Source organism: Anas acuta, chromosome 2 (assembly GCF_963932015.1).
Source record: "Anas acuta chromosome 2, bAnaAcu1.1, whole genome shotgun sequence".
In the NCBI taxonomy this organism is placed as follows: domain Eukaryota; kingdom Metazoa; phylum Chordata; class Aves; order Anseriformes; family Anatidae; genus Anas; species Anas acuta.
Window position 1 is genome coordinate 61,363,492 of NC_088980.1, and position 25,149 is coordinate 61,388,640.

At 39.5% G+C, this 25,149-nt stretch overlaps 1 protein-coding gene across 4 annotated transcripts in view; it reads right to left on the reverse strand.

The window, feature by feature from the left end:
* PDE1C (phosphodiesterase 1C) overlaps positions 1–25,149 on the reverse strand; it is a 316,241-nt gene that overhangs the window by 256,829 nt on the left and 34,263 nt on the right. For all 4 annotated transcript variants that reach the window (XM_068675041.1, XM_068675044.1, XM_068675049.1 and 1 more), the window contains exons 2-3: positions 22,917–22,967; positions 16,550–16,721 (exon numbers count right to left, since the gene is read on the reverse strand). In XM_068675041.1, coding sequence (XP_068531142.1) covers positions 16,550–16,721; positions 22,917–22,967 — 223 coding nt within the window. The remainder of the gene's footprint in view (positions 1–16,549; positions 16,722–22,916; positions 22,968–25,149) is intronic.

Here is a 25,149-nt window from a genome sequence, read left to right on the forward strand (position 1 = left end):
CTGGTGCCAAGCTAAGAAGGCCACAGGGTAATGTGAATTTGGTGCAGACAGAGGATGATGACCACCCTCTCCTGATGGATTGGGAAGCCCATCTCGGAGCTGGTGCTATTCCAGACTTTGTGACAGCTCATTTAGCCCACAGCCCAGTCCTGCAAATCCTATCCTACCAGGGGATGCTGGAGTCACTCAGCCAGAAACAACATGATGTGACAGACGTTGGTTCAGTAGAAATGGCAAAAATAGTGACATAAAATTGGCACAGGAGCTAGATCCCTGCATGTCAGCCAGCTGGCTATGCATGCCCACAAGGAGATCACGTCAGCTCTCCTACCTGCAGCTCTGGGTTCCCCAAGTCCCTTACAAAACAGCTGAACTATGCTGCCATTCCTTCTTGCTAGTAACATCGCAATGAAATATATCTGCCACTTGTCATTAGAACGCAGACTGTGAGGACACTGGGCAGAGCTGCTCATAAAGGTGGCAGTGAGGTGGCCCTTGGGTCTGCGTGGTTTGGGGAAGACAGATACGGCACAAATGCTATCAGAGACCTGGCAGACTGAAGTCAAGTACTGTGAACCTACATGCAGTGGTCTAGCCAGAGCAACAGCCAGGAGTGCATACCCTGAAAATTGCACATACATAGCCCTAAAAGGCCAGCATTTCATGCCACGGTTCAATAAAGCCAGCGTTTATCCTAATGTGGTTACATAGCAAACCTGTTTCTTCCACTCTCCCCAGAAAATCTCATTAAAAAAAAAAAAAAAGAGGCAGAGATGGTTGTTCATGTTATCTTCTGAGTGAAGCTATCTTTTGGTCCTTTGATTCTAGCACCTACTTCCCTTAAATTCTCCAGTGTATGAAGACACTCAAAACACAAACAGAGGCATGGTTGATTTCAACTCTCTCTCCATCCAAAACACATTCAATTAGGTAGTGCTATTAACCTTGTGACATCTTAGTCGCATTAGATGTATCCTAGTACACTTCCACTAAAATCAGAGACTCTAAAACTGCATGACAAAAACTGGCAGAGAACCTGGCCTCACATCCAATCAATGCCATATGTGGACCAACAACACAAAACTAAACAAACAACTAACAAACAAACTAAAAGAATGCCGGCTAACAAAAATAAGTATTTCACACGTAGTTCCCAATACTGTCTGGAAAAGAGACGAACATTTGAATTGAGATCACTTTACCTTTGACAAGACTAAAAAAGATAATTGTATTTTGGACATCCAATGGACAAATTCAGCAACTGGAAGTTTAAAGAAAGAGTGCAATCGTTTTCTTTTCTATCATTTCATCTGACCTCTGTGGCAGAGGACATATATTAGCAAAATCTCCTGTGGAGTACCGTAGGCCAAGTTCTCTCCTGAAATCAGCATTAGTAGAGAGTACTGCTTAAAAATAGATAACACGTTAGTCTGGTAGCTCTGAGAACATAAATATTTAAACAATATATTTAAGACCAAAAGAAAACTCGGTAGCTCCCCCCCCCCCCCCAAAAAAAAAACAAAAAACAAAAACAACAACAAAACACCTCTGCAGAGGCAACAAGCAGTAGCAGTAACCTCTGCTCCAGGCTTTGATTCAAGACAGATCAAAGTGTTCAGCTGATACTGGAAGTGAACTAAAGATTACTAATGCTACATGTACCCTAAAACCATTACCCAACTCACGATGAACCGACGAAAAAGTTTTCACCAGTTCTTTATGCATATTGCCTCTGTCATTCACACTTCCTTCCCCTTCACAGAGAAAATTTGTTCAGACAAAAGTAAATTACATTAGAGGATCTGTATCAGTATCTGATTTAGATGAATTTCTTCTTTTCTATCATCTATATGAGCTGTGAATTCAGTGTCACTTTATTTAGATGACTGGGAGATGAAGCTTGCATTTTAATGAACTTCACTATGGAAGACTCAATTCACAAAATACAAAGTTTACATAGGAAAAAAAAAAAGTTCTAAAATGTTATTCTAATTCTTTTCAAACACAGATGGAGAAATTCTCCAGAGAAAAATCCCAGTTGTGAATCTGCATTGCAGACCTCTACTACATACTGACGTCAGAGGGAGTTCCATGCAGCAGATGTGTGCAGACTACGCAACAAAAATCTGCAATGCAGATAAGCAATCCGCAATGCAGATTAGACACTAGGATTTTACTCAGGGCAATAACTCACCTTCACCCTTCCCACTATGGAATCACAAGAAGGCTGAGTCTAGAGGTCATCTAGTCCAACCTCCCCTACTCAAAGCAGGGTCTACTACAGAGGGTTACCCAGGGCTGCCTCTAGTCATGTTTTGAATACCTCCAATGATGGAGACTCCACAATCTCTCTGGACAACCTGTACCAATCTTCAGTGTGTATACACCCTTCAGAGTATATATATACACTTATATATATATATATATATATTTTATATATATATATTTTATATATATATATACATATATACATATATATATGTATATACATATACATATATATACATATATATTATATATATGTATACATTAGGGCTATAAGTATATATATACTTATATAATATATATATATAAGTGTATATATATATATATATATACACTTATACTTATGTATATATATATATATACACTTATATATATATATATACACTTATATATATATAAGCTTTTTATTCTGTTTAAATTTTGTTTTCTTGTATTTCATTTTTTGCCCTCTGCCCCTTGTCCTGTCATTGGGCACTACTACTGAGAAGAGGCTGGCTCCTTCTCATGTATTCCCTCCTGTTGGGTATTTGTACTAAAAAGCTTTTCCCAAGCCTTCTCTCTTCCAGGATGATCATTACAGCATTCCTAGCATCCCTTTATACATCAGATACTCCAGTCTTTTAATCATCTTCTTGGTTCTTTCCTGGTCCTTTTCACTGCACTATATCCATGTATCTCTTGCAGCGGGGTGTCTTGATCTGGATACAGCACTCCAGTACTGAACAGAGGGGATGCTTGACCTGCAGGTAGTGTTCTTCCTACTGTAGCCCAGGAGGCTGGTGGCCTTCCTTGCTGCAGTAACACATGGTTGGCTCATGGTCTGACTTGGCATCCACCAGGACAGCAAGATTTTTTTCAGCAAAGCTTCTTCCCAGCCAGGTGACCCCCTGCACGTACTGGTGCATGGGGATGTTCCTCCACAAGTGCAGGACTTGGTACTTCACTTCACTGAACTGCATGAAGTTCTTATCAGCCCAATTCTCCAGTCTGTTGACGTCCTTCTAGATGGCAGCACACCTATCTGATCTACCAAACACTCCACCAAGGTTTCTTTTCATTTGTGAACTTGCTGAGGGTACACTGTGCCCCATCATCTAGGTCATAGATGTTAAACAGCATAAATCATAGTGGTGTAAGCCGTAACACAGCCATGCTGGAAAAATGATCTTCAGAAAATACAGTGAATTGATTTGTAGTATTATAAACATTTCATTAATTATTGTACAACTGTTTTTAAAAAAAAAAAAAGTAAAAAAAAAAAATAAAAAAAAATAAAAAAATATAGAACAATAAATCTGAGGTTAACCTCAAGTCAGAAAAAAAAAAAAAAAGTTTATTGAAGAATAACATGGCTGGCAGTACAAAACTAGGGATTCTGCTGATACCAGGGAGTAATTTGTGTAAAAAATGAGAGCAGTTTTGCTAGCACAAGAGCCAATATGTCAGAATAATATAATTATTGAGAATATATAATGAATTACAAGGATAAACATGCTAAGTACAATTTGTTTCTGAGAACCAATACAATGGACAAATAACTAAACATCAAGCAACACACTAAAAATCTACATTTCAGGTCATTCCCTGCCAAAACCTTCCTACTCACAAAATGTTTTGGCTACATTAAAGTCAAATAGCAGCAGAGTAAACATGTAAGTCGTTAAAGGGTGTAACAATTTCAAGTCTGTAAGCTTCACAGTTTTTGTGAAACGTCTTTTTTGTGAATGTTCCTTACTCAGGAAATTTGCTGCCTCCAGGCCATGCCACTCTAATTAATATTATTTGATAGCACTGCTAATGATTAAGCAAAATCACTCTGCCAAGTTCATCAGATTTATAACATGAATCAAAAACTATGCAAATTTCAGTTTATGAGTATAGTTTTGAAATATAAAACTACATACTCAGCTGCAGTAAATCAGTAAAAGTCCACAGAAGTCAATCGAGTTTTATGCCAATTTACACTAAATTTGGCTCACTGTATTTACACTTCTACACTTTTTTTTTTTTTTTTTTTTTTTTTACTCAAGTACTGCTGATATAGCAGGTAATTATATTATGAGCAACTTTAAAACAATTCACGGGAAGTGAAGAAGCCCTCCAAACAAGGTACAGCGCCAGAAGAAGAATCCAATTTTCTCAACATCACATCTTCAGGATGGATATTACTTTATTATGAATAATAAACTACTGTTCAGAATTAGGGCAGACTTAATTAAAACTGCTACAAGAACCTAGTAGGATAACAAACCATCTCAATTCAGGACAAAATACTATTGGTGACAATCATATGACAAAATTGATCTTGAGGTGCAAAGTACTGAGAATAGAAATGTTATCTCAATCTTAAAAGCTGCAACTGCAAATGCTCTAGCTGTTCTAAATGATGCTTACATGCACCATTTAGAAAGAAGGAAAATAAACTTCTGATAGTTTTCCTTTTTCCAGTGAATGCTCTTCAGTAGCTGTTACTTAAACCACTTAGTGGTCTGGCCTTTTTCAGCTGAGATGGGAGAAAATTTGCTCTGACAAGGAGCCGTAGTAAACTAAGTGCTCACATAAAAGAAGATGCATGTACAACAGAAGGAATCTCAGGGAACAAATGAGTACCCAAAGCCCATATTCTCAGGGCAATTTCCACATCTGAAATGAAGGCCTTTTGACCAAAAGAACATAGAAAAAAAGATTCTATCACAGCAAGATCAGCACTGATATCACAAATTTAGAATACAGACCTGGTTTCAAGACAACTCCAGTCAATTTGTAAAGTTTAGATCAATTTATAAAGTTCAGATGGAAACCAAGTAACACATGATAGTTTTAGCAGTCTTGCCGTGAACACTTCTGTAGCTTCAGATCCAAAAATTATTGGAACTAAAAATAAATGTCCCAATCTGCAAACTACAGACTCCGTGGCTCTGACATCAGCAAGTGCCAAGTACTCAGATGGATAGTGCGATAATTTCCAAATGAGACCTTTCTATTACGTAAAGTAGTTTCTAGAAATTGCCAGCAGGCAGCTTAACATGCAAATACCAGATAAAGAACAGCCATTAGAAAGTTACGTGGGTAAAGAGTGTTGACAGTTTCCAGCAGCTTCACTTACCTAGATGTTGCTAATATGTCTGCAAAATCGCTGTCAGGCCAGGTTGTGAATTTGTAGTAAAAGAATTTGGGGCAAAATATGGCAGTTACCAAAAATAATTTTGCATGGGGTAATAACTGACAGGATAAAACCTTCATAAGAAACCACTGAATCAAAAAGTGAGAAACAGAGTAGGGGATGACTAACAGGTGACTCCAAGAAACAGGGATAACAGGTGACTCCAAGAAACAAGAGCAACCCCTAGTCTGGCATTAATAGCATTCCTCTGGAGGGATGACACCCGCAACAGGTATGGGTATTTCCAGTATTTCCCAGATAGATATTTAGCATAGATTCTTTCTGGGGTTTCATCAAAGTCTGAAACTTATATTTCAATAGGTAAATTGCTAGTATTTTCCCTATACAGGATACAGTTCTCTCTCCAGATCTGATCGTCATACTCAATTAACTGGAGTTAAAGTATCCCCTATTTTTCTCCTTCAATGCTTTTCACATTAAGAAGAAATGCTTTCAAAGCTTTTCACATTGAGAAGAAATGCAGGACATTAGTAGAGATTAAGCTTTTACCCAATAGTTTTAAGATTATTCTGGGCAATTTCATAATTGATGTTGTTATTCACTTCAAAATATTCCTGAATTTTTACTTACAGGTTTTGTGGTCTCAAAACAAAGCCGAATCTGTCCGTTATTGGATTGAATATGGAGGGTGTTTCACCACCTCCTTTAGAAAAACATCACAGTATAACACACCATTCAACTTCATTGCTGTCAGCCAGGCATTTAAAAGCAGGGGAAACCGCACAGGAATTTCCTTTAAATGTCTTTTTACATTTCTGTTTGCTCAAATTATAGAACTTAAGATAACACTTCAGCAAATGATTAGTCAAAGACTTATCTCTGTTCATCACACACTGACTGTCAAGAGTAAGAAAGCCGCTATCCCATTTTCTCATTGGGAATGAGACATATACTGACTTAGCAAACAGTCCTAGGGCAGGAGCAGGGCAAAAAGCAAGTATTGCTGGCTTTTGCCAGTGATTCAAACCTCCCCTTGCCAACAAGCCACCCAACAGCCTTCCAGAAGTAAGCATGTAAGGGGGTGTCAAGAGGCAGGAGACCTTTTCTCCATTAACACCAGTGACAGGACCCGCGGGAACGGGGTTAAGCTGAGGCAGGGGAAATTTAGGCTTGACATCAGGAGGGGGTTCTTCACAGAGAGGGTGGTTGCACAGTGGAACAGGCTCCCCAGGGAAGTGGTCACTGCACCGAGCCTGTCTGAATTTAAGAAGAGATTGGACTGTGCACTTAGTCACATGGTCTGAACTTTTGGGTAGACCTGTGCGGTGTCAAGAGTTGGACTTGATGATCCTTAAGGGTCCCTTCCAACTCAGGATATTCTATGATTCTATGTTTAAATTCCACTTGTTTTCAACTGTTGTTTGTAACTGTTGCTGTTTGTATGTTTGTTTTCCCCCAATAAATTCATTTATTTACATAAGTACCTTTGGAAGGAAAGCTTTCAGTGGTGATAAAACTTCAGGATATGGTTTCATGCTTGGTTGAGGCTGATCTGAAGCCAGGCTGTTGCCGATAGTGGCAGTCCTGTTCTCTGAACTGAATTATTCCTGCATTTATTTGTAGCCAAACAATCACTATAAAACAGGAAGGAGGGACATGCTGCCAGCCACAGGGGGAGAAAGAGCTCTTGGGCTGGCTTACACTAGTTGTGAAATCACATCCTAAATCCCACGTAGCCATCCTTGTCCCTTGTCACGTTATTTATAGCCCATTCCATTGGTCTCCACATGCAAGAATCAATAAGCAAGAAACTCCAAACAATTTATACAGCACCTTGACACTGCCTCCACTGATTTCACCTCCAGCAGCAGCCAGCTGTTTGCAAAGTCTTAATTTAATAACAGGATGAGCAACTTGTGGCCCACAGGAAGTGTACAGACTACCACAACAGTAAAACTTTCCCAGAGCCCATGTCCCCTCCTCCCAAATGCCCTTCAAGTACAGACCACAGGCTGGAAGAATAGGCCAGGTAGCCACCAGCCCTTTTCCAGTGCTATTTTTCCTGAAAGCCCAGCTCTCTTTCATTAAGTGAAAGAGTCCATTAGATTCAGTTTGCATCCGGAAACCCCACACCTCTGCACATGCACAGAAAGACTATGCCAGGTGTAACCCCAGAGCAGGAGGGAGGGAGTCATGGTACATAGATCACTTCATCTTCTAGAATACGATATGTAATTTCATGAAATAGGAACTAAGCACCACTGAGATGCCTACCATACTTTTAAATGCAGGTGAATTTGATCAATAGCTTAAGAAGTAGTTAATGGAAAAGCTAATATAAGGACTAATATAAGGACTATAAGGATGTTGCAAGGCTGTGCAGGGACAAAATTAGAAAGGCCAAAGCTCATCTGGAGCTCAATCTGGCTACTGTCATTAAAGATAACAAAAAATGTTTTTATAAATACATCAACACAAAAAGGAGGACTAAGGAGAATCTCCATCCTTTACTGGATGCGGGGGGAAACTTAGTTACAAGAGATGAGGAAAAGGTGGAGGTGCTTAATGACTTCTTCACTTCAGTCTTTAGCGGCAATACCGGTTGTTCTCTGGATACCCACGTCGTAGTTTAACCCAGCCGGCAGCTAAACACCACACAGCCGTTCGCTCACCCTCCCCCCTCCCTCTCTGGGACAGGGGAGAGAAATGGAAAGTGAAGCCCGTGAGCTGAGATAAAGACAGTTTAATTAGACAGAAAAATAATAATAATAATAATAAAATGATGATAATAGTACTACTACTAATAATATGTGCAAACAAGTGATGCACAATGCAATTGCTCACCACCCGCTGACCGATGCCCAGCCTAACCCCGAGCAGTCCGGCCCCCTCCCCCAGCTAGCAACCCCTATATATTGTTCAGCATGACGTCAGATGGTATGGAAAACCCCTTTGGCTAGTTTGGGTCACCTGTCCTGGGTCTGTCCCCTCCCAGCTCTTACTGCACCCCGAGCCTGCCCGTTGGCAGGACAGAGCAAGAAGCTGAGATGTCCTTGGCTTAGTATAAGCACTGCTCTGCAACAATTAAAACATCGGGGTGTTATCAGCACTCTTCTCATCCTAAGCCAAAACATAGCATTCCACCACCTACTAGGAATAAAATTAACTCTGTTCTAACTGAAACCAGGACAACCCAGTACCCTGAGCTGGTGGAAGGGGATGGGGAGCAGGATGTGGCCCTCACTATCCACGAAGAAATGGTTGGTGACCTGGTACCGCACTTGGATGTGCGCAAGTCGATGGGGCCGGATGGGATCCACCCGACGGTACTGAGAGAACTGGCAGAGGAGCTGGCCAAGCCCCTATCCATCATTTATCAACAGTCCTGGCTATCGGGGGAGGTCCCAGTTGACTGGCAGCTAGCAAGCGTAACACTCATCTACAAGCAGGAGGGCAGACCCGGGAAACTACAGGCCTGTCAGTTTGACCTCAGTGCCAGGGAAGCTCATGGAGCAGATTCTTTTGAGAGTCATCACACGGCACTTGCAGGGCAAGCAGGTGATCAGGCCCAGCCAGCATGGGTTTATGAAAGGCAGATCCTGCTTGACGAACCTGATCTCCTTCTATGACAAAGGGACGCGCTGGGTGGACGAGGGGAAGGCTGTGGATGTGGTCTACCTTGACTTCAGCAAGGCTTTTGACACCGTCTCGCACAGCATTCTCCTCAAGAAACTGGCTGCTCTTGGCTTGGACTGGCGCACGCTTTGTTGGGTTAGAAACTGGCTGGATAGCCGGGCCCAAAGAGTCGTGGTGAATGGAGTCAAGTCCAGTTGGAGGCCAATCACTAGTGGCGTCCCCCAGGGCTCAGTGCTGGGGCCGGTCCTCTTTAATATCTTCATCGATGATCTGGACGAGGGCATTGAGTGCACCCTCAGTAAGTTCACAGATGACACCAAGTTAGGTGCGTGTGTCGATCTGCTCGAGGGTAGGAAGGCTCTGCAGGAGGATCTGGATAGGCTGCACCAATGGGCTGAGGTCAACTGCATGAAGTTTAACAAGGCCAAGTGCCGGGTCCTGCACCTGGGGCACAATAACCTCAAGCAGAGCTACAGGCTGGGAGATGAGTGGTTGGAGAGCTGCCAGGCAGAGAAGGACCTGGGAGTGATGGTGGATAGTCGGCTGAATATGAGCCAGCAGTGTGCTCAGGTGGCCAAGAAGGCCAACGGCATCCTGGCTTGCATAAGAAACAGTGTGACCAGCAGGGCTAGGGAAGTGATCGTCCCCCTGTACTCGGCTCTGGTGAGGCTGCACCTCGAGTACTGTGTTCAGTTTTGGGCCCCTCGCTACAAGAAGGACATTGAGGTGCTTGAGCGAGTCCAGAGAAGGGCGACAAAGCTGGTGAGGGGCCTGGAGAACAAGTCCTACGAGGAGCGGCTGAGGGAGCTGGGGTTGTTCAGCCTGGAGAAAAGGAGGTTCAGGGGTGACCTTATTGCTCTCTACAGGTACCTCAAAGGAGGCTGTAGCGAGGTGGGGATTGGTCTGTTCTCCCATGTGCCTGGTGACAGGACGAGGGGGAATGGGCTTAAGTTGCACCAGGGGAGTTTTAGGTTAGATGTTAGGAAGAACTTCTTTACCGAAAGGGTTGTTAGACATTGGAATGGGCTGCCCAGGGAAGTGGTGGAGTCACCGTCCCTGGAAGTCTTTAAAAGATGTTTAGATGTAGAGCTTAGGGATATGATTTAGTGGGGACTGTTAGTGTTACGTCAGAGGTTGGACTCGATGATCTTGAGGTCTCTTCCAACCTAGAAATTCTGTGATTCTGTGATTCTAATTGAAGGTCAGAAGGTCATACAGCATTTTCCTTAGGAAAAGTATTTCCAGTTTTCCTTAAGAAAGCAAGCTAAAAATATTGTCAATGGGAATTGTAAGGCCTCCCAGCCTGGTATTAGTACGTAAAGGCTCATAATCTCTTGTGGTAGAGATAACTAAATTGTGCTTTATTAAGTAATTCCTTAGCAGGATAAAGACAATCCTTATGCTTTCTTATATGCAACTCCCTGCCCGCATATAGCTTGTTCTGTAAACCTGCAAGGAATACAGGTCTGGCAAGTCTAGAAAGCCAAGCAACTAATTTTATTTCTGTCCACACATGGACCTTGGAACAGCCTTATGTTGCACAGATGTTTGAGACTCCAGTTGTACAGCTTGGATTTAAACTGCCTGCCCTCTGTATGTGGTGGGGGCTACCATAGTCCTTACCAAGAACTAGGGATGACCTGTAAGTTTACAGAGCTCTAACTGGAAGCTGCATGCAGCTGCAAAACAAATGCTCAAAGTTTATTATAATACAAGATTCAGGTGATGTACGTCAAGTAGATATGCTAAGCCAGTCCTCCAAGTAGGACTGCTTTACTACCAGGACCTTGTTCATCCAAAGAACTGTAGCTCAAAGTCCTGTTCCCATTTTGGAAGTGGGTTTGTTCCCTACCTTTAGATCCTACAGCTGTGTTAGGACACCTACAGTGCATCTGAATTTCTCAACTTGGGCCTTTTGATGTATCTGATATTTACAGGGACAGAATAACTAGGCTTTGCTTGTCATCAATAATACATCTATCCTGTGAGGAACAAGACAACTGTAATGTCAAAAAAAAAAAAAAAAAAGTCAATTTCTCTTTCAACTGTGTGAAAAAAATACCTTCCTCCTGGACCCATGTGGATATATGTGAAGGGAGAGAGAATGCAGCCTTTGAACGGTAACTGGTATAAATCTTTCTCCTCTGATCATTCCCCCTCTGACTCATAAATCTCAATCTACCAAGAAATGAATGCATAGCTCTCTCAAAGCCTAACACACACCTAGAAAGAAGGCACAATTAAAAGAAGAGAGAAGAGATGAATGATGTGGGAGCCATTTCCTTAATGAACAGAGCACTTTTCACTTCCTATTCATCCTAGTGAGTATCAATAAATAACAGGAATAAGCAACAGGTTTGAATAGAACACAGATGAATTTAAATTTAATGCAAGTAAAGTGCCTTATAATAAGTCTGGATTGAGAAAAATGTTGAGAAGTTCAGAGACACTGCTTACATTTTAATGTTTAGCAAGACCTGGATATGCTGTAGGTGGGTATAAAAAATAATGAGAGTGTTTTTCATGCTTCCAGCCTTGCACAGGATTTATTTTTTTTTAACCAAGTTAAGGCAAGTGAGTCTTATCGCTCCTTTTTGTGTTTTGAAAACTAAAAAATATAAATATATATACTATATATATATATATATATATATATATTATATAAAATATAAATATAAATACAAGAATAAAATCAAAATAAAAAAGCAGACAGTAAAGAAATACTGAGATCCAGACATGTATTTGTGGGACAGAAGAAAGAACTTTATTCTCCATCTGTGGTCATGGTCATGAGCTCTCCTACACAGCATTCACTCCCTCTCTGATTTTCAGGCCCCACATACAGCTTAGATGGCTGCAAGAAGCTTTGGTGCCACTCAGAGAGTCAAAACACGGCCAATGGAGGAGCCCCCAAGTTGTCCCTTTCCACCACATGACTGCAGGTGGGTTCTTGCTATGACTCAGAAAAAGTAGAGGAGAAGGAAGGCTCCTACCCCTATTCCCACTGATGCCACCTTTACCTAAGGGATTGAGCCTTGTGGTGCTGTGACTGAAATTTTCACCTTCGGAGCACAGCAGTAGCATCTCTATCCTGTGGACCAACTAGCCAGTAGATGACAGGAGCAAGAGTTAACATCACCCACAAATAAGCCAGAAGTACAAGAAGATTAGCTGCCAACGTGATTTAAGATTCTCAAGTCAGAACAGAAGCAGATAAGGAAAGCAAAGCAAATTGTCCTTGGAAAGATAAAGAAAAAGTTTGGATCTGATGAAGAAAATGCAGCTACCAAGGTAGGCAAGGTACCAAGTCAAACTGAAAGCAGGAAATATTTTGAAAGGTGATAGAAATGAAGAACCCATGCAAGCACTGGGCTCAAAAGTACTCTCATCTTGAAGGAACTGTATCTTCCACTCTGGTTCCCAGGACATATGGCCTATCAAATGGTGAGACCTTTGTAATAGAAAATACATATCACACCTCCTAGTTCATTTTATCTACATAGGTATTTAGTGAGGCTTGTCTGATGTAGGGTGGATGGTTTTAGTCTCACATCCCGATTTATCACTCCGGAAAACACTCCCGCCCAGAGTCCCCACCAGATGGACAGATCTGGCTGGATTAGTCTGCAGTTACACAACAATGTTAGCTGTCACAAAGATGCCGGACCAGGATGGTGGGCTGCACTGAACCTTTTGTCTTAGAAGAGCAACTCCAGTTCTTCCCTTGACCTTCCCATCACCCCGTACTGCAGGAACTCTCCTGCCATAAGATCCAGCGTGGCTCTTAATGTTGCCACTGCTCCATAAGCACCGTCACAGTCATGCCCCAGTGCAGTGTCCCTGATCTCCAGACTCAAAATAATGCTGTCTCTCCTGTACACCAAAACCAAATGAACTAAGAAAAATCATGACAACTTGGGCCCATCAAATTTTCAGCCTGGAGTAGCACTCCCTTGGCGACTTGGTTCAATCTAGGTAGCAGCCTGGGGACAAATGCAGCAGTTTCTACTATATTATATAATATATATAATAATTATTATATTTTATATATATATATAAATATATATATAAATATATATAATATTATTATGTGTATAATATTTCTATTATATATATTGTATTCTCAATATAAAAACACTTTCATAAACTTCCAGGTTGTATTTGGAGAACAGCACCCAGACCTGTCTCGTTTCTCTGCTCCCCATGATGGATGCTGGCCCAGCATTACCATAGCACTTGCTTGGGGTGTGCTGCCAGGGAGCAGGGCACAGAAGCTAAATCAAGCTGTGAAGTTACCACATGGTCACTTCTAGGGTTCATTAATTAAGCAACATTAATTCTACCAATACCAACCTCAACACTGGTCATTGCTGGAACCTAGCAGATCAAGAAGCAGATCTAGGAGAGAGTTTCTGAGTCACAAGCTCCAGCATCAGTAACTGCTGGCATCTCCAGGCAACATTCAGATCCCAGCAGCCCTGACAAAGGCACAGGTCCACCATCTAATACTCCTGGGCATCAATCCACAGCCAACGATTTTACATATATAAATGCTGATACATGCACAGCTATTTAAAAAGAAAATATTCACAGTCTCTGTAATTGTGAAGTATGAGCCAAGCTAATCATTTATACATGTAATTGTTTGCTTTTTTTTTTTTTTTTTAATTCTCAGAAGGGGATAATCCTACATTCTCCATGTTTCCACCATATTTTAATTAGTATCTCCTCTGTTTTTACTAGAGGAAAAGAGTAAATACCAGTAAGAATGGATTTTAGAATCCATAATTTAAGCACTGCAGTAGTATAACTTGAAAAGGCATAAAATTACTTATGACTAGTTGCTCAACACAGTACTGCAAACAAGGTACTGCAGACTCTTGCAATTCTCTCTTTAGAAAGGTCCTTAATCTTGTTTAGACCAATCTCTTGAGTTTGTTCTTGGTATCGTCAGAAAGGAGGCATTAAAAAATGTAGAAGAAACAAGACCATCAGAACAGATTTTGATTAAGGAGAGATCATGCGCTATACTGACTTGGGGTGTAGAGAAGGGGTTGGTTTGGTTTTGGTTTTGTTTGTTTTGCTTTATATCACAAAGATGGTTTACTACTGCAGGAAAAGTAGGACTAGAAAGATTGAACTAACCACATTTCTCCTTTTATGTTTAAATGCATTTCAATCTCATATCTGGATGATGAACAAAATCAAATATAAATCTCCTAATTTTCGAAGCTACAGAACAATAAGTACTGCACAGTAGAAAACAAGATCTAATACCAAGGGTGGCAACTGGGATATCATACTGCTTACATGTATTCACATAAAAAGAGATGCAATCACAAGGAAGTGTGACTCATTTGACACTGGAGAGACATTTTCTTTTTAACTATGCATGAAAGGGATAGTACTGCCATATACTGCTCTAACAGCAGTGAATCAGAAGCAGTGAGTGAGTTGCTGAATTTTATGGTTTCTAGCAGTCACATTAGAAAACAGGGTCTGGTCTTTCCTGCCATGAATTCAGTTCATACGATCACAACATTGCCCTCCATTGACCCCAAGATTCAACCACCAGATTAGTAATTAGGACACACTGGACTTGAAAACTTTTTAAGCACATTTCATTCCTTAAAATGCAATGGGTTATCTAGGTGTTCCACGTGTGTCTAGAAAACAAAAAATAAGGGAAGCCTGTAACTGGCAGACAATCACTGGCACCCACATGTACCAATTACACTCTGTCAAAGATGTACTTGAAGATCATTACCCACAGAAAACCCCGATGAATCAAATATGTAAATCATGCAAAAAAAAAAAAAAAAAAAAATGCTACTGCTTCCTAAATCCCAGCTTACAGCATAGTACCAACGAGATCCCAAAGCAAATAAAAACACAGAAGTGTTTCTATTTTCTTGTGCCTTCAGATAGTAACTGCAACGTACTCTTATCTTCAACTCCTGTGCATTGCTTAGACAGACAGGACTACTTTTCTTTGTAAAGCTAGACAATTTTCTAACAATTTACTTCATAACAACCATCTGTTTGGATTTCCTTCTAAAAAGTCTAAACAATGCCACATTGTACAGTAATTTTTATACAGATGAAATGCAAAGGTTCTCTAATGTTTCTAAAGCCATTTACACCACATTAGCAAAACTGTTTTGCTAAATTACATTTTCCAATTCATCAGTCCTTATTATGCTATTTACAAGCTCACTTCTTCAAAGAGTCACCCCTACACAGATAATCAAATCATACCATTTGAAATGCTGTGACATTATTTTGTCATATAAAATGGTTGGAATTATCTTGATGACGGCAACGTAAGGATTGCTGCTGCCCAGAATTTGTTATGAGAAATGAAAGCTAAAAAGAGCACTTGAACTAGATTTCAAATACCAGAATCAAAAAGTGTTTAAAAGTCATTAAATATCACAGGTCATTATAAAAGGAGGATACAGGTTCTGGAACATTTGTCCTGAATCATTTCAATAGAAATATTAAGGAACTATATTAAGGGCTATAAGATTACAGGATTTATATAACCTGACATAAATTGACTTGATGGTATTTTATTTTTTTTTAACATAAAACACTATAAACAAGATATCAAATTACTACCTAATATAGTAACTTAATAAACAAGTACCTTCAAAATAATGTTTATATGAAGTCTGAAATAAGTTTGACAGACTGAGGTATAAGAAAAATACTTCAGCACAGAAAAATTTATCCAAAGCAAAAATCACTTTTTGCTTTCACACATGTCGATTATAAAAGAAAACTAGAACACAGGGGTTTTTTTCAACATAAAAAAAAAAAAAAAAAACTCCAAAAGCAGTTGGAAAATTCAAAATCTGCCACAAACTTTTTTCTGGGCACACCAATTTTCATGTTTTCATCAAAGATCCACCACATGCACATAGCTTCTCCATTTTACCTTATTTTGTGAAAATTATTTTCAGAAAACATGTCAAGAAACATCTGACAACTATACATCCACATGATTAAATGAGAAGAAAACCCAGCAATTGATATATCTCATACTTTACAACAGCAGCAATTGCTTGCTTACAAGCCCCTACCTAGCATCCTTCTCCTGGACAAAATAAATTAATGCTAGACAGTTCTCAAGACATTACATCAACAGAAAGGTTTGACACTCCCTTGCATCAGTAAAGTACATCATCTGACCTAAAGTACAAGCTTTCATCACTAAAGCACTTTCAAATGAAACAATATCAATCTTCAAAGACATTTCCATATAATGAGCTGCCTTTGTTGACCATTTTCAGTAGTTACAGTATTTGTATCTTTCTTTTCCATAATACTTTAAGACGGCTGAGAAAAAGAGATGTGTCCAGTCAGTATTATTTATGGACCTCTTTTTTCACTCCTGTTCCATACAAAGCTAAGCAGCATTGCAGAATCTTTCAGTATTGATTTCTCCCACCAAAATCACACTATAGACAATCTTAAAAATATCCTCTCAACCATAAACAAAGTAAACTCGTATCATCAGACCTGAAAGATGTTTTCACCAATGCCTCAGGACTGTCCACTGGTGGTAGCTCATCTGCTAAGATTTCCTCAGGAGGTCTCGGGTCACTAATGATGGTGGGCTTTGGCCTTTCCTTGAGGTTGCCAGTCAGCCCACCAATAATGGTGTTCCACAAACAGTTTTGTGATTTAGATCCTGCAGAAACAGAGTGAGAAGGAAAATGAACTCTTAGACGAGTAATTCAACAGTCTAGAAAACAAAGATATCTTTCTCTGCTATCTTCCTCTCTTTGCATCATCAGATTTTGGGATTATGCCTGAAAACCTGAAATAAAGCTCAAAGTGTACTAACATTTGGTCATTTTAAAATCAAAGACTGTAATGCCTCTGCACTGGTTTTGGCTGGGATAGAGTCAGTTTTCTTCATAGCAGCTCACATGGTACTATGTTTTGGATTTGTGACTAAAACAGCATTGATAACACAGACATCTTAGTTGTTGCTGAGCTGTACTTAGAGGGCATCAAGGTCTTCTGGTCTTTTATGCTTCCTCACACTGCTCCACCAGTAAGTGGGCTGAGGGTGCACAAGAAGCTGGGAAGGGTCACAGCCACGAAATCTGACCCAGACTGACCAAAGGGATATTCCATACCACACGATGTCCTGTTCAGCAATAAAAGACGAGGGGAAGGAATAAGAAATGATGGATATTTGGAGGTGCAGTGTTTGTCTTCGCAAGTAACTGTTACACATGACAAAGCCCTCCTTTCCTGGAAATAGCTTAACACGTGACTTACCCGTGAAAAGTCACGAGTGAATTCCATATTTTGTTTTGCTGGTTTTTGCTTGCTTTGTGCAGTTTTTGCTTTACCTAATAAACTCTGTCTCAACCCACAAGCTTTCTCACTTCTATCTCCCCCATCCCACTGTCAGGGAGTGAGCTGTGTGGGGCTTTGCTGCCTACTAGAGTCAAGACACAACAACCACCCATAACAAGATCTGGTTGCAGACCAAGAAGCTTTCATGTGTCAACAAAAAAGCTTCCTCTTCACATTATATTTGAATTAGAGCTTAGCATGTATTGCCATTGCAATATTTAAATGAAAGAAAAAAAAAAAGTACCAAATAAATTCAAAATTAATTGTTGACTTTCATTGACTCAAGTTAATGATGGTTAAATTACAGATTAAAGATATCACAGAAGGACTAGTAATAGAAAACATAATTGCTTTCTGTTGAAACTTCAGCTTTTTTCAATAGACATTCAAATACTAAAATATTGCTATGGATGTTCTTTTTACATTTATTTAGAAGTGTCACCAGGTGCCTTGTGCTTGTCATTCACAAAATCCATCCTTGTCTAGAAATGTAGTTCCACTGACAAAGTACAATTAGCACCCTTCAGTCAGATCTCTCTTCCCTGCCTTTCAAGAAGAGTATACATGACTTACACTTCATAAAATTTAAAAAAGCATATTTCATATTTCCAAAAGTCTTCTGAATAAGTTAGGCACTTCTGAAAACCCCTGTGATATTGCCATACAGACCACCTGTATTATAGTCTAACTTTAAAGCATTATAGAATATATATGGGCAAGTTAGCAGCTTTCAAGAGCAGCTAAGTACTGAAATCCTGATTTCAGTTAAGAGACTTCCCACAACAGAAGTGCCATGAGCATTAAGCTTACTGGATTCCAATGTAATAAGATGTACCAGCTCTTCTGGTAGTCCTTCTCTATGAACATTTTATATGCAAAACAAACAAACAAAATATTCTGACAAATGGAATAGTTCCAAAGTCAGCAACTAGCTTTAATAGAAGACTGTACAGATAACACTTTGAAATATTTTCCTGGCACTCATGCAACTGTCCAGCAGAGACAATTAAGCAGCAAATAATGGATCTAAAACACACGGATTAAGCCTAACTGTTGTTTGACACACATAGTACATGAGCAGAAACTGAAAAATAGAGTTGTTATCCTATCTCTCCTGAGATTATATTATGAGAAAATACTGTTAGAAGTAGCAATATCTGCTGCAACAAATGGGTAGTGGCAGGCTTGGTTTGCTAGTTGTCTTACCTGCCTTGTTTTCATATAGCCTAAATAGCACAGACAGAAAAAAGGCAAGAATTCTCATTTATCTCCTCCATCCCCAAAAAATTTTCAGAACATTTTCCAGCTACTCAGGAAAACTTCATATCCGTGTGCTTCATTGCTCTTAAGTGTCAGCAGCTATTTAATATGCAAGGACCATATTTACCAAGATTTACAAGTAACCTTGATGTTCTGTGCTGAGTTGTGTCTAACAATAGCTAGAAAATTAATACTCACACCAGGTAGTCCAAAGCCAAGTAATTTATATGCAACAGCTGCAGAATTAAATGCAACATCAGTACATCTATATCATTCAAACATTTATATTATGCTACTGTTTCTGTACTTTAGAGCACCACCCAAATTTCCCCACATTTCTTAGTTTTATTTGAATATTTAAGCATTTGTGTACCTATTTCATAAGTAGAAATATAAAGGATGCAGGAGTTCTAAATTATTTGACTGACCATCTGTGATATAGTCAAAAATAGTGCAACTCCCTATAGTATGTTGAGAGGACCATTTCTTTTGCAAAAGTATGGCACACATGGGCACAGTTGGAAACAGATTTTTAAGGCTCTGTTAAGCTAAGGTCAACAAAGACAAACAAGTTGTCATCCCACCATAAATGCTGCATACCAAGACAAAAAAAATCAGAACATCAAGACTTGCAGAAAATAAATGTTGCATACTATTAAAAACATATCTTGTGGAACAGAGGCTCTCAAGCCATATTTATAATTCTGAGGTTTTTTCCCTGCAATAACTCCAAAGATTCTGCCAAGTTTCCCCAACCTGAACCTTCTCTTTATTTTCACAGCTGTACCCTTTCTTTTATTCCACAAGCACTCCAGCTTGTCAATTGCAGGAGAACTTGATGGATCTAGAAAAAGACATATTCATCTTTTCCTGCACTTACTAGATACAAGTAGCTTGAGGCACACACTACCACTGAAAACCAACAGTGACAGGTTAGAAAACTATCATTGAAAGCCATATTTTCAATTTTTATTTTTTGCTTTGCTTTAAATAACATCAGTGTAAGAAAAACAAGTACTTTTTGCAATATACATTGTTTTTCCCTACACTGTCTGTACATAGACCCACAGCCCTTTTCCTCCAGTGTAGATATTCATTTACATAGTTTTTCACTATAATAAGATCTAGACTGTAGACCTAGCTATACACTTAGCTCTTCTGAAGATCACCATCAGCCAACATGAATTAACTAACCTCGTTAGAGTACTGAAATGCTACGTCCACCTGTCCTAACCAACATTCACAGCCTGCCCACAGTTCGCTCAGATGAAGTCCATTCAAGCAAATGAGTGTTTTGCTTAACAGACCTGCTAAACCATACATCAGCCAGAAGCCTCCAGCTGCCTGAAATGCTGAAAGCCTTATGGACCGAAATCCCTACAGCTGCAACTATTCAAATACTGATGACACAATAGGACTCGTAGCAAGACAATACAGTGAGATACCCACTATGAAGTAAATGTTTAAACTCAGTCTGCTGAATGAGCTGGAATTGGACATTTAAGAGAACAGGAGATTGGCTAGCTCTAGCATTGGAATGAGTAACACTTAACAACTCAATTTTAACTTCAAATCAATGTGGTAAGTGTAAACATTTGCAAAAATACTTCTCCTTCATTTTATTATACCCTGTCAAAGATAATTAGAGTTGAGCTAGAGGCAAAAGCAAAATAGATTGAAGTGTTATAATCTAAAATGCAGAATTCTGCTTAAACTGTGTGGTACATTTGACACAGTAAGTGTTCAAATACTTTCATATACTCTGAAAATATTATTACACTACTAGTCTTCCTACACAGATACCATACAGCCAGCATTCCTACTGTCCTGCTCAACAGCAGCAACCTTTTTTTTTCTTGTTTGCTCCCAAAGTAAACTGGAAACAAACACATACACCAGAGAGCTGTGGGAAACAGGCACAGTGGACACAGCTTATCTGAATTTCTGTAGGATATTTGTCATTTGCTTTCATGCACAGAAAGATAGATAAAGGAAATAAGATCAGCCTAACTGCAATCCCACCAAAATCTGAGTTTTAGCATTGACCACAAATGGGCAGCTGCTACAGAGCAACAGCTGTCCTGTTCTCTGCTGTGAGGGTAAAGTTAGTAATTGCCTTTAAACTACCCCTTCCAGTGGAAGGGTCAGTCCTAGAAAACACCCAGTCTCTGTTTTGTGAACCAGATGACAATGATAACAGTAATCCTCTATCACTTCAGTTATTGCTTGACACCTTGTCCTCAAATACTGCCAATTTTTCTGTGATTCATCAGCCAGAATGTTTTTAATGTTTGGTCTGCACTTCACTGACTGTTTGATGAAAACATGGTATGGCAGGGTAGATTATAGTGCTCTCAGCATAGATTTTGGGATTACCCATTTAATTCAGCACAAGCCAAAGATATTTCCTTCCTTTTCATAACAGCTCACATTGTACTTTTCCTTGCCATTCCCACAGAGTTATACCTTATCCTATTCTTGACCACAGTCACCATCAATTGTACCTTATGATAAACTAGTTAGAATCATAGAATTATTTAGGTTGGAAAAGACCTCTAAGATCACCTAGTTCAACATTTAATCATCTAGTCCAACCTATAATTATATCATTATATCCTCAGTTTAATTGCATCATTATATCCTCAACCTGACTCCCAAATCACTAAATTAAAATCCTAATAGTGAAGGTCTGTTTAACAGTTTGAATTATCCCTTTCCATCCCTTTACCAGGTCTCTGCTGCTACCTCCTAATGCAGTCTTTAATCTAAGTATTCACCTCTGCACTGTATTTCTATCAATGCCAGCCAGCCTGGGACCTTGATCTCACCTCCTCACTTAATCCCATGCAGCACCATGTAATACAATGAGGCCTTACAAGGGGGTTTCCTTTGTCTTCATTCATCTGACAGCATCCACCAGTCAGTTCTCTTCCATATAATGCAAGTCACCAGGACCTCTGCAAATAAGGCTTGGCTACCTGGTTGAGAGCTAAGATTAAAGCAGGAACACAACCTGGTTGTTCCTGCATCTAAGACCTACACCCTGCACACAATTATGAAAAATCACATTCTTATGAATGCCAAAATCTGAACTAGAATGCCAGCCGAGTTCAAAACACAGCATTATGTTTGATCTAGTCAGTCAATACTGCAGCATGAAGTCCTCGTAACTCAAATATCTGGGAATAAATGGTATTTGGGCTGAATCTTCCAAGCCTACAACTAGCATTTAGGAACCATAATGGACAAAAAGAGTGAAAAAGAACTTGAAAATATTGACATTTACATTGTTCTCCTTTGTGATGAGCATTTTCAGCATTCAACCAGCCAGTAGTGATTGACAGAGCCCCTTTTTAAGCTTTGCAGTCTGGAACATGAAGGAAAGTTAACCCCAAGTCAGGAATAAAGAATGCTAGTATAATTTTCTTAGTCCTGTTCGATCTGTTCACTCACCCTGTAAATCACTGCGTGTGACAGATTTTATAGCCACAGCAGTTTCTGCTGTGGCCTTCACTCTCCCTGCCTGTATGCTCGGAGCGCCATCATGTGACTGTGCCAAATAATGCACAGTAGATGTAAATCTTTCGATGTTTTGGTCTGTATCACGTACAAATGATGATGGCAAATGCCCCCTTGTAATGATGAGGAGTTTTCCCTACTAAATGATCACAAATCATTATGAAACTGCATAAGTTATGAACAGGATCTCCAATCTTCCTCTTCGATCCTATATGTTTTGTTACATTTGTTTTTAATGGTCCATATGGTCACATTAACGCTCACCTGGTGTTATGTTACCACATGCATCCCTTTGTTTTGTTCAAACCTGCAACACTCATTTCAAACCCCAAGCCATATCTTTAGCTCCCAACCCTGCCATGGGATGCAAACAGCGATGAAGTATCATTGTGGTTTGAACACGTTTCCAGTATGCTATTTTTAAGGCTTAACCCAAGTCTTTGTAGCCCCTGTGGTCAACTTTAGCTGCCTTTGTGACATGTTTTTATAACCTTTTTTGCCTGAAACAGCTATATAGCCACAAAGCCTTCCACTCTTTTGAATTTGCATCAACGCTGTTTAGAAAGACTGGATTTTTGCAAGAAAGGTTTCTATACTCTAGCTCTTCAGTTTAGTATTGTAAATGAACCATAACAATAGGGTTGCCATAATATGAGATTAAAATACATACTGAATGTATTTATTTCTACCATACATAGACAATTTACCCAGTTAAAATAAAAAAAAGGCTACTTACGGGCAAATCGTGAAAGTGGTCGTGCATTTTTGTCACCCGTCTCATTTGCAACTGAAAGGAGAAAATATGGAGAAATAAAAAGTATTACATTTAAAAGTTACATTGTCTAAGACTGATAATAATACAAATTTTCATGCATATAAAGGACAGACAACTGTTTGCAGTAACAACAGTTGGATGTATATGCATAAGCATGCACACACAGCTGCTTTTTTTTTTTTTTAATGCCACCAAATATGTTTCTTTGCATGTTTATATATCTGTCCAGTTCAGTTCTGCTTTTGGAGTCAGCATGACACACTATAGGTACCTGCAGACATTGTCTTGTCCCACATAATAATTGAATCACAACTTCCTAACATTTAAACGCTACCTGTTAACAGTCCATAGCAATATAGAACCACAGTCATCCTTACAAATTCTATTTCAAATCATACTTTTTTTCCCCAAGTCCTAAGCAAAAATGTCACTTTACCCATTTACTTTATGGAGTACAGTAAGAAAAAATATTTTTCTGCCTACATAAGGAAATACACTAGCCCAGAGGATCATTTAATAGCAAATCATATGAAATTTAAGGACCTACACAGAGGAATCCTGTAACATATGGAACTGCTTATAGATATTACCTAGGATAAAAACAACCCCATATGATTTCTGCCTTTTTCTGCCTCAGTGTCAGTCTGCCATAACTCTCAATATTTATGTGACCCAGCCAATATACAGTTAGTCAAGTGCATAGATGATATTTTGGGATTCTCACAGCACTAAACTATAGGGAAAAATAAAAATAAAAAAAATAATAATAATAAAAAAAGAAGATGTAAGTTATCAATGAGATAACTTACCCCCCATGACTTATTTTTTATAGCTAGAGTAATCATGAGGAACTCCATTGATGGGTCAAAAGGGAGGGGAACATATTACAAGTGTACACATAAACCTTGACAATTCCTTGTTTTCTTTAAAAATTCTATTTTCTAGAGAAAAGACCAACCAAGCTAAAAAATCCCACAAAGGTATGCAAAACATGGCCAGAACAGATTCAAAAATCTCTAGAAAGATAATGATGTCCTCTAAACAGTAATGGACTTTTTGAAGTAAAGGCTTTTGAGGAGATTTAATTCTAACAAACCTTAAGGCTGTCAACTTCAGTTTGGTTTTGTTTCAGACATACCTACTGCTATTCTACCTTTCACTATTTACAATCCAATCTTTTGCCCATTGATTATAGTGGCTCTAGCACTCATTATTTTAGTAAATAAAGGGAGTCGATATCAAACCAGTGCATCATTTTGCTCACATTAGCCAGTAGATGGTGCCCTTAAAACGCGCGGCTTTCTAAAGGTGTGGAAAGCCAAGCAAGGGAAATTTTGTGTACCTCTCACTGGCTCATGATAAGGACTGCAAAAGTCCTTTTCTACCAGCCAGCCAGAGAGATTTGGAAACTCGGATTTTACGGGTGCAGTCACAAATACCTTCTTCCATAGGGACCTCAAAAAGTCTTAAAAGGAAAAATTATTATTAAAAAAAAAAAAGCACCAAGCAGAGACACCAGAGCAACTGGTCCAGAGCACTTTATAATTTCAGAGATAAGTCTAGGTCTGCTTGAGGTGATGGGATGGTGAAGGAGAGGCAGCAGCATCCTGCATCCTCCATGGGGCAGGAATCAAAAGAGATGAGCCCAGTAAGATGGAGAACTGTGACAATTTTTGTAGGGACAAAATGTTCAGAAAGCACTGCTATAGCCAATGTGTAAAGAGCAAGCATCCAAGCTTTGTCTTCAACTCAGTGCTGCCAACTTGCACAAGGAGGGCAAGCTTAGGCACCTCTGCATCACAGCAGAGCCTAGGTAAAATCGTAACGTATTGATGTTTAAGTTGGGGCATCGGGTGAACCTAGATCAATTAAGTGCCTACTAAGGGCCACACATGTGCACTACTCTCCCCTCTGCTCTTGTAGCAGATGGCAATCCCTCACCACCAGGGGCTTCAGGTGCACGCAGGGTCTCAGCTGTGTGCCACTTACCAGCCAGATGTGGCAACAAGAGTTTCAGAGCACTCCACACCACATCTGTGTTTGGGAAGCTCAGCTCACATAGTCCCAGCATCCAACACAAAGGGGGTCATTAATTACCTCAGAAATAAGCATTTTCCAGTTCCAGACCACATGCTTTTTGCATCAGATTGTGTAATATACAGAATAATGCCCTTCCATCTGATGTACAGTCATC